The sequence below is a fragment of the Pundamilia nyererei genome, unplaced genomic scaffold, assembly GCF_000239375.1.
Source record: "Pundamilia nyererei isolate P.nyererei 1_Seehausen unplaced genomic scaffold, PunNye1.0 scaffold00119, whole genome shotgun sequence".
Lineage (NCBI taxonomy): Eukaryota > Metazoa > Chordata > Actinopteri > Cichliformes > Cichlidae > Pundamilia > Pundamilia nyererei.
Genome location: NW_005187520.1, coordinates 2,061,596 through 2,072,593, shown reverse-complemented (window position 1 = coordinate 2,072,593; position 10,998 = coordinate 2,061,596). Strand labels below are relative to the sequence as shown.

The following is a 10,998-nucleotide window of genomic DNA, read 5'->3' as shown; positions in this document are numbered from 1 at the left end:
TGGACCATTAGGGTCAACCTGTTTCCAAACAATCAATTTTGCAATGAAATCATAGAGTAAAAGCTTTTCTTGAAACTTCCAGTGTTTTAGAATGGATGGACACTATCAGAGAAACTCTTCCAGAAATTCTAGACAAGCAGATATATAAACTAGACATTTCCAGAAATTAAAATTCATGTCTTGGGAACTTCTATGAACTTAAATTTCTCATCTAATCCTTTTATACCCATATAAACCACGTTTATATGGGTATAGAACAACCATATAGCCTCTTCCTCAATCATGCAAACATATCTACAATCATAACTTTTAGATTTTAGAATTTTTGCATTCATGCATTTGTTAATTTCTTCAAGCAGCTGGAGTTTGTTCTCTTTTCAACTCTTTATATATTAAAAAAAAAGATATGGATCTTGGTTTTAAAGTAAGATAAAAAAAAAAGCTGAGTGTTTTTTTTCTTACTGCAATGGTGGCGAAAGCTGAAATGATTCCTATTCTGAGCTTGACTGGGAAACTCAGGTAGCTCTTTAGGATGGGACCACAGGGCTGCCAAAAATATAAAGGTGAAGAATCAACATGATTAAAAAAACGTCTGTTTTTGGCGTACATAAGTCAAATTTCCCTTTGCGTTTATTTGCTTCTGTTTGTCTTTATAACTAAACAACATTATAAAAGATTAACTGAACTAAAGAATAGAAAGACTAAAGCAGACTGCCACTGGATCGAAGATGTACAGTGGGAAGATGGAAAATGTAAATTTAAAAGTATAATAGAAAATAGTAAAATAGAGCAAAATATAAGAAAAAAGGATAATCAGGAAAACTAGTAAAGGAGAGCAAGAAAAAAGAAAAAATAGCCAGAGAAAGGGAGAAAACACTGGAGAATTGTAGAAAGAAAGATGCTGAGGAAATAGTAGAACTGTGTGAAAATTAATGATAGAAGAAGAAGAAAACCCTGAAGCAAATATTTACCTTGGAGTGCACAAACTGCTGGTTACTTCCCACCATCACACAAGGCTCATATGAGCTGGAATTACCAGGCTGAGATCTGTGGGCAAAAACAGAAAGCCAAAATTTAAGAGCCAAGACAACCCATCCATCCATCTTCTTCCGCTGGGGCCGGGCCGCAGGGGGAGTGGTCACTACCCACAGCTCTTTACCATAGGTAAGGGTAGGGACGTTGATCGACAGCTAAATAATTTAAAAATGTATTAAACTTAAATATTCAGTTCATTTCAATTTTATTTATACAGTGGCAAATCACAACAACAGTCGCCTCTGTTGTTGTGACCCTATATTGTAGGGTGTACCCTACCTTATTCTGAAAAACAGCTAAAAACTCAAGCAAATTACACATTTTCTAAACGTATGAAATAGAAATTATTTTAAAAAATTTGATAAAAAATGACTCTACAATTCAATATTCAGCTAATCTATCTAAAATCCAGTCTTAACATACCTTGACTCACTGGTATAGGTGGTTGTAGGAGGTGTGCAGATACAGGAAAAAGGAAGCTGATTATCCCAGTCTTCAAATTTCCTCAAACCACAACAGGAGTCCTTGAAAACACACAAATATTATCATCAGTTAAAGCTCAAGGTTATCATTAGTCTTGGTGTTGAATTACTCATTCAGGTCATATATGTCTATAAAATTAGGTCATAGTTGTTGCTATGACAACAGGACAACAGGAAAAACTAAAAAGTTATATCACTTTTTCATTTCTTTATCCTTATTTTTTTTCTTTGTTTCACTTACCGATGTCTGAAGCTTATTTAATTCTTTCTGGATGTCAGCTGCTGCTTTGTGTAGGGGTGTCACATTGAGAAACAATTCATCCACGGCAAAGTCCATCTACAGTAAATAATATAAACGTTTGAAGAGTGATACACAAACACAAGCAGAGTTTTAAGAGTAATTAACTTTCATCTGTATTACTTTATTACTTATTTAGTCAGTTTACAGCCCAAAGATAACGGTTTCATATTTCATAGTCATTGCATACCTCCAGGGGGCACTGGTGACAAGAAAGCAAGGACTGTATAAAAATACAGTAAGTGAAATGAACAGGTAGTTACCTGAGCTTGAACCTGAACCAGGGGTGAGGCAACGATCATTAGTGCCACAAACTCCACAAATGTCAGAGCAGAAAACTGGAAAAAAGATTACAGGTTAATGCCACTACTCTAGTGTGTGTGTTTGTACTTGTATGTGTACGTTTTGGGGGACCACTTTGGACCAATAACCTTTGTAGTGAGGACATTTTTGGAACACAGGGGCATTTGGGGGTCAGCCTCATTTAGGGACAGCAGCTTCAAACTTAGCTTTAGAATTTGGGTTAAAATTATGTTTTCGTATATATGCAATTAGGGATTAGGGGTTGGGAATACTTGTATCAGCTAGGATCCTCACAAAGATGCTACATTTGAACTTGTGGAGTGAAGAGCCCACTCCTGAAGACCTTCTATGACTCTGTGGTGGCCTCAGCTATCTTTTATGGTGTGGTCTGCTGGGGCGGCAACATCTCTGCTGGTGACAGGAAGAGACTGAACAGGCTGATCAGAAGGGCCAGCTCTGTTCTAGGATGCGCTCTGGACCCAGTGGAGGTGGAGAGTGACAGGAGAATGGTGGCTAAGCTGTCATCCCTGTTGGACAACATCTCTCACCCCATGCAGGAGACTCTGACAGCACTGAGCAGCTCCTTCAGTGGCAGGCTGCGTCACCCACGGTGTGGGACGGAGAGATTTTGCAGGTCTTTCCTCACCACTGCTGTCAGACTCCACAACAAAGACTTCAACTGACCAAACACACACATCCACACATGTGCAATAGCAACAACACTAAGTGCGTTACTCTTTTTCTGGCATCGTTGTATTATACTCAATTGTATATAGCATTTGTATTCTATTTTATTCGATTGCATATAGTATTTTATTTTATTCTATTTTATTGTGTACAGTATCTTATGGATATCTTATTCCAGTGTTTGTTCTCTATTTTTTCTATGCAACTTTGTACATAGAAAAAATGTACAAATTTATTTTATCTTATCTTATCTGCTTTACTGCTTTAACAAAACTAATTTTCCATGCGTGGGACTAATAAAGTTTATTTTATTTTATCTTATCTTATCTTATCTCATCTTATCTTATCTTATTTTAACAAACACATGTATGAATTTGTGTTACTCACCACCAACAGCAAAGATTTGTAGTCCAAAGAGGCAGCAGATATGCCCAGAACAGACAAAACCATTGTGAGTGGACCAAACACCTGCAGGACCAGTAAGCCATTACTAATGGACAGCTGGTCAAACAACTGAAAGAGAGAACGTCAGACAACAAATATATTTTATTTAACCTAAACAAAAGGAATAAATAACAAATATTTATAATAACAACTATTGAATATGCAGAACAGTATCTGAGACCATTTCTAATGAGGCAATGAACAGGATCAGCAGAAATGGTAAATGGTATAGCCTGCATTTGTATAGCGCTTTACTTAGTCGCTAAGGACCCCAAAGTGTTTTACACGACATAGAGTCATTCACCCATTCACACACAATCACACACTTGTGATGCAGTGTGAAGCAGAAGGTCCAGATGCATCTTTTAGATTATGTGCCAGATCCTTGCAAGTCCTTTTCCTATTTAGGACATGACTTTGAGATACCACTCATCTGCTGTTGTTAGTCTTTAGGCCTGGCACTTCTTTTGCCCACTCCTTGTCCAGGTTCCTCAGATATTTTAAGGACACATAGCACACCATGTTGAGATATGCCAAGTTTTCAGCTGCTAGCTCTCTGGGAATCACCTTGTTGGTGCAAAAATATCATTTTATGTCTGTAAAACTGTGCCATCTTTGGCATTTTTATAGATTCAACAAAAGAAATAGGAAAAAGTGACATGTTTGTGACGCAGTTCCGGTAATGAAGTGCTTGAAGATGCTACTGAAAATTAATTTATTGGTGAAGTTGATTGTCACATAACACTGATTCATTGTTCGAGTTAGGTGCCTTTTTGTGCTTGAATTATTCTTAAGTTGGTTTTCTGTGGCTAAAAAAAGAAATCAATCCTCTAAAATTGTCAAGTATACTGGCTGGAATGAAAGTGAGGATAAAGCAGCCAGTGTCCAAAGAAAACTTTGAAAGACCCTCAGAAATCCTGGAAAACTATATTAAAGACCACTCTAAAGACTTCAAGAAGGTCTGGCTACTTGGAAGCAAACTATAACCAAATGACGGGGGATGGGTACTATTTAGCAATAATATAAAAGATAAAATATGTAAAAATGAAAATGTATAAAATAACTACTAAATGCAGTAACTAATAACAGCACAGCAATACACAATTATATTATTATAATTATTATATATATTCAAATATGCCTTTATTTAACCATAGTCTGTTTTTAGCAAAAAATAGAAAGAACTTTGGAAATCATACACGTTGATTAGTATCTATGTATGTATGTATGTATCTATCTATCTATCTATCTATCTATCGATCTATCTCGATCTATCTATCGATCTATCTTCTTCCTATCAGTGCTAGAGTCCAAGCTACATTACAAGTGGCAGGCTCACAGTTGCATTGTGGATAATGTATGCACCAGAATCTTACAAGAAAGTAGAAGTTGTGTTATAAAATGTCAACTGTGAGTCTGAGGAAATATAATGTGAAATTAGAGCTGTTTCACTACATAGTTGATTCTTGTATAAAAAAGTGTGGTGAAAAAAATCCCATTTTACCTCTGCAACAGGTATATCATCAATGGGGGAAAAAGCAGCACCAATCATCACAAACCCAGACACCTGCATAAAAAAATGAATAAAGAATAAAAATAGTAAAAGGCAATGACTCAAACTGGTTTACACAAAAGTGGCTGTTGGTTGGGTTCACAGATCAGGAAGTCTTTAACAGCAGAAACATTCCTGTGAAATGCCTTCTCTTCCCCAGAGAGACTGGGAACTCTGACAGCTTTATATCACAAATGTAATCTGTCTCACAGTCAGCAAGTTGAAACTTTCCAAAACAGTCCAACTACACCTTAAACACTCATGGTTGTCTCATTCTTTGACTTCCACATTCCCAGCCTCTGTTGGCTTACTTAGTGAATATTCTCTCTGCAACTCGTCTTACGCAGTTTAAATGAACAGAAAAAAACAATAAAAACACTCACACATTTATTTCTATTATTTCTAGATGTTGCTTAAACTTAGTGGAGCACCAAGTAAGCTCCTGAGTTTGAGCCCCAGCATGTTTGTGAAATAATCTCTATTTATTGCAAACTGGCAACAAAAGCTGCTGTAATCATGCCTAAAATGACAATCATACCACAGATTGTCATTTTAGGCATTAAATTTGATTGCAGGTGTTGAAGAGAAGTTGGGAAGTACAACAGGAGGAATAAAAAAGCAGATAAAATCATTGACTCAAGGCAAAGGGGGGAAACACGATGGCAATATATGAAGAACAAATGAGTGAATAAACAACAGTAAATTAAGGAAAAGAGATTTTATAAATGGACAAAATGAACCTCTAACAAGTTTTCTATCCACATTTTATTTAAAACTTACTTTTTAAATCTTTTAGGTTTAAAAGTGTATGAACTTGCTGTATAAGAAGTTATAATGTAACATGGAAAGTGAAACTGTTCTCTGATGGATAAGAGCTATATTAACAACGCTGGGGCCTCAAAGATAATCTTTGACAACGTCTGTTCTACAAAGTTTTGATTTGCATTGGTCAACTTTACTTCTATCTAATGTTTTGTAAGAATAAAAGTGCTTCACTGAAACACAAGAAAGCACAAAGACACTGAAAAAATGGACATAAATAAAATAACAGTTAAAATAAGCAATAAAAGTATTGAGCTACTTAAAAGTTATAAGAAACATTTTGAAAATATTTTCCTTTAAAGATGTGGTTGTTTTCCCTAAATAAATCTAAAACTATATCTAAAAAGGAGGGCATCAATTGGTCATGAATTATCAGGAGCAAAGACCACATATAGCAGTATATCATCAGCCTAGCTGTGGAATGAAATTTCTGTTAATAACACAAATGTATTCGCATATATAAAAAATTGCTTCGATCTTGGTCCTCTACCAGAGGCCTGGGAGCTTGAGGGTCCTCCACAGTACCTTTGCTGTTTTTAGGACTGCGCTCATCTGGATAAAAATCTCAGAGGTTGTTCCTGGGATTTGTTGCAGCCAGTGCTCGGATGAAAACAGGGACCACTGTTGGCTTCACCCTACACATCTTCTCAAGCTCCTCTCAGCTGTTGGTACTTCACAGCTTCATAGCTACATCTTTCACTGAGGGCCTTCTTCTTTTGGTTGTCCACCACTGCTATGCCCGGTTGGTTTGTCTGTCTGTATCTGGAAGTCACACAGGATCTTAGCTCGGTCATTCTCAACCACCCTAGGGGTGTATCCCATTTTGACCTTGGGATGTCCAAGCTATACTCTGCATAGATGTTCCTGTATGGCACCCGCTTGGTTATGGCATTCAGTGTTTCCCTGCTTGCTAGCATCTTGCACCCTGCTGTTATTCGCTGGATTGTCTCAGGGGCATCTTTACACAGCCTGCACCTGGAATCTTTCCTGGTTTGGTAAACCTCAGCCTGTATGGATCTCGTGCTTAGTGCTTTTTCCTGTGCTGCCATGGTTAGTGGCTCTGTGCTAGCTTTCAGTCCAGCTTTGTTTAACCACCAGTTGGATTTCTTGATATCAGCCACTTCTTCTATCTCCTGGTGGTACATACCATGCAGGGGCTTGTCCTCCCATGATGGTTCCTCTTCTTGCTCCTCTCCTTTCTCTGGTTTCTGCTGCCTGAGGTATTCACTAAGCACACTATCAGTTGTGAGGCCATCTTCCTGATGTACTCATGGATCTTTGTTGTTTCGTCCTAGACCGTGGTTATGACACTCCCTAGTCCCCTGCCTCCTTCCTTCCTCTTATGAACTTAAAAAGTGAAGGTTCTAAAATTGTTGCTAAAAGACCTCCACATTATTTTAGTGTTTTAGTGTAGTGAAGAGAGATTTATTAGTAAAAAGATTAAATCAAGACTAAATGTTTACTTTAAATAAAAGAAAATCTTTTTGAGTACCACACAGTGCAAGATTTTGGCAACATAACACACCACCTAAAATATTTTAATGTTTAGATAAGTATTAAGAATACATGAAAACAAATACTTCACCAAAAAAACAAGAAAAAAAGTTGATTCTATGCTGTTTTCTCTCGTTTTAAATATAGGGCTGCTTTAAGTTTTTATGTATTATGTGTTTTATTTTTATTGTTTTGTTTTATTTTATTGTTCTTAACATATTTAATGTACAGCACTTTGGTCCTGTGCTGGGTATTTTAAAGTGCTTTATAAATAAAGATTGATTGGATTTAAACGCAACATATAATAGTTGCCAAAAATTAGACAAATATAATCTTGCACCTGCTACCAGAAAGCAGTTGCTAGTTATTACCACAATTATCACAAATATGTATTTGAACCCAGAATGAAACGAAATTTTGTACGTGCTCAACGCAAAATAATTACATGTCTACAAAATTATAAGTAAAAGAAAAAAAGTTAAAAACAAACATACTGTTTCTGCTTTTCACCTTCTGTTTACAAGACTGTAGTTACATTGAAATTCATTAATTAGCACATGTAATCAACACCTGAATGACACACTGTGTATTTCAAAAATAGTAGATTAAGATTTTAGACCATTATAATTTTTTAAGATTACCTTTTTAAATTTTTCATTTTTTAAAGATCCAATCACCTCCGACAGCCCACACAAACATGCAGTTAACAATTAGCAGTGTGCTTACCAGTAGCAACACAGTAACACAGATAGCAAGTCCTCGCAAGTAGCTCCTGCAGCGAGCCATGGCTGCTGTCTGAGCGAGTCCAGTTAAAATAGAAACAGAGTAAAGTCCAGAGCCCACTCCTGTGTGATGGATGTTGTTTAAAGCTCCGTGTTTGGCGGCAGAACGAATAACATGACCAAGTTTGGAAGATTGGCTGAGAGGAAAAGAGAGAAGGGGAGAAGAGGAGAGGAGAGGTTATTCCAGGTAACAATAACAACTAATTAAGCGTGGAGGGTGATTGAAATAGAGATATGAATGTCAGTAAGAAAACAGGAAGGTAAATGACAAAGAAGTATGAAAAAGAAAGTGAAAGTGACAGGAGGAAAGGGAGGAAAATAAGTAACAAGTGTGATGAAAGGACACAGGGAAGACAAATAGCATTTCTAATGTAAAAACGTGTTTATTTTTACACCATAAACAAACACAGCAGCAACAGCCCAACTTCATTGTTGCATGGCAACTGCAGACCCAACAATCCTGCTCCACAACTCCTTCCTTCACCTTTTCCTTCTGTCCTTTCAGCACTGTTCAGAACAGCATGTGATGGGCCAAAAGCATCTCAACTGAGCATAAATCATCATTCTACCTGGAGAGGTGAGCTGCAAACTTAAATTTCTTGCAATTATCGTTACCCAGAAGAAGAAGAAGAAGAAGAAGAAGAAGAAGAAGTATCCTTTTATTGTCATTATGTGTTCACACATAACAAACTCTCAGCACACACCAAAAGGTTGTTATATTAGTGGATCAGTTTGTGTGTGTCTTTAAGAAATACTGTTATGGGCCATTGCACATACGACCTCCAAAAGTGATTATCTTTTTGAACTGATTTAGACCACTGCTTCCAGGATTTTTTTGGAAGGATGTTTTAGCCGAAGTTAAATTGGACATTTTCCATTATTTTTTACCTATGTTTTGATACCAGGAACATCTTCTAGCTGTGATTGATGCAGTTTTGCTATGGAAGACTGGATTCCATGATCTTGATGCACAAAGTCAGCTACAATAAGATGTTAATTTGGCTTCAGTTTGATTTGTATATTTGTGATCAAGTTATTTGCTTGGACTTATCAAAATAATATTTCAATTTCATATCAGTGTTATTTTGTAGTAAGTGCTGTACCAGGACGGGAGTAAAATAGACTGGAATCCAGCAGAGTCATTAAACTGGGTGCTGTGTTGACTTTAGGTTAAAAATAGCTGCAGGGGATGGACCAGCAGAGTGTGTTTATGGCCAAACTTATGTGTGTTAGAGAAACAGTCATAAACAGTGTCCCTGGTTGTTTCCCAGCAGACATTTACAGATTTGGGCAGAAATATAAAAATATCTCTGGAATCAGCCACATTAGCCAAAACAGTGGTAATGACGTGTGCAGTGTAAACATCCATTGCGGCTGTGAGATACCAGACGTAACTCTTGTTCTATGAGCAATTAATACCATAAGGCTTGGCTGCTTTGTTATTCTGACTGTTCCAAGCTGTTTCTGCAACATCTTCCTGATTGTTTTTGCTGAACGCAGGTGGTTTTCTTTCTGAGGAATTTAAATTTTATGCAGAAGGGGAGGGGCCAGGTTTAGTTTCCAAATTTCACGCCATCACACAGTTTGGCTTTGACTCACTAAGAACAGTGGTGTTGCTTGTCCTGTCATTTGTGTTTGGTAGTCAGCTATCTTATTTTCTTTAATTATGGATGTCAAGAAATAGATAAAAACTTCACTGTCAATTTAAACACCCGAAGTACTCAGATTGAAAGTGTAAAGTATAAAATGAATATTAAAAAAAAATTCCTTACTTTGTTATATTACATTACATATTTTGATTTTTATTTGTTTATTTTTAACAGGCACAGTGTAGATTAATAAACACTGTTATTTCTTTTCATCTGCAATCCCTCGCTAAATATCTAACCCGATGGTAGTTATACACTGAAACATACACATAACCGGACTGTATTAAGCATTAGTGAGATAATGGTGAATACTTCATTTATAAAGCATTATGCCTTATTATTATGTAATTTATAGATACAGATCTAAATGGTTTAGCCTTGATTAATAAGCTCATATATAATGAGACTAATGATAGCATTTTTATATAACATCAATTACAGATTTTCCATTTCGACAAATCTGTGCAAAAATATGGATTCATTTTCATTTTCTGTCTGATAGTCACACTGTTATGATGTTCTGATGGCAAAAACAAAATTAAGTTCCCTTTTTGAACGTGGTCGGGTTGTTGAACTGCATAAGCAGGGTCTCTGGCAGCATGCCATCGCATCTGAGGTGGAAAGCAGTAAGACAGTCATTTGGAATTTTTTTAATGGGTTATGGAATATAAGAGTCAAGTGGAAGACAAAAAAGTTTCCAACAGCACTGAGTTGGAGGATCCAGTTGGCTGTCTGTCAAGACTCTGGGCAATCCTTGACCCAAATTAAGGTTGTTACTGGTGCTGACTGCAGCCCCTTAACATCAGATGGCATCTGAGACTGAAGGGCTTCAAAAACAAAAAACGCCAAAGGCCTTGTCTCCTTGAACACCACAGAACTGACTGTTTGGACTTTGCAAGAAAGCACCAAACATGGGACATTGAAAGGTGGAAGAAAGTTTTATTCTCTGATGAGAAAAAATGCAACCTTGATGGTCCTGATGGTTTCCAACATGGCAAGACAAGCAGATCCAACGTGAGATGTTTTCTACGCACCATCCTGCATGGGGGCGCCATAATGATCTGGGGTAATGGTGGTAAATTTGATTCTTTTTACTGAATTGAGTTTCAATGAGTCACTCACCAAAGTGAATCGGGTTCTTTTGAGTCATTTGAGTCACTGAGGCAGTTGCCCAGAGAGTGCAAAAAATGTACATTTTCACTCAAACTTAATTTATTTCTCTTTTCATGTATATCCTACTGCTAAGATGAGTGATTGAAAAAGAAAAACAACTATTTTTATAGAGTAAAAAATATATATATTTTTTTAAATGTCCACTGAGCTGTGAGCCAGGGGGCAGTAATGCGCCTTAACATTGGTTGCCAACCAAGAAGAAGAAGGAGCTGTGAGCCAGGACTGAAGTTGAGTGAGTCCTGAGTGATTCGTTTATGCTACGATTCATCACAGAAGG

General features: G+C 36.9%; 1 protein-coding gene across 1 annotated transcript; it reads right to left on the bottom strand.

The window, feature by feature from the left end:
• Positions 1 to 211: 211 nt before the first annotated feature.
• On the bottom strand, positions 212 to 8,132 carry LOC102196377 (uncharacterized). Its single transcript, XM_005742343.1, has 9 exons — positions 7,844 to 8,132; positions 4,754 to 4,816; positions 3,193 to 3,318; positions 2,079 to 2,153; positions 1,759 to 1,854; positions 1,459 to 1,559; positions 972 to 1,047; positions 463 to 546; positions 212 to 217 (listed from the first exon to the last, which is right to left on the bottom strand). The coding sequence occupies exons 1-9, from the start codon at positions 7,901 to 7,903 to the stop codon at positions 212 to 214; spliced, it is 687 nt and encodes a 228-aa protein (XP_005742400.1). The 5' UTR covers positions 7,904 to 8,132.
• Between the last annotated feature and the right edge of the window lie 2,866 nt (positions 8,133 to 10,998).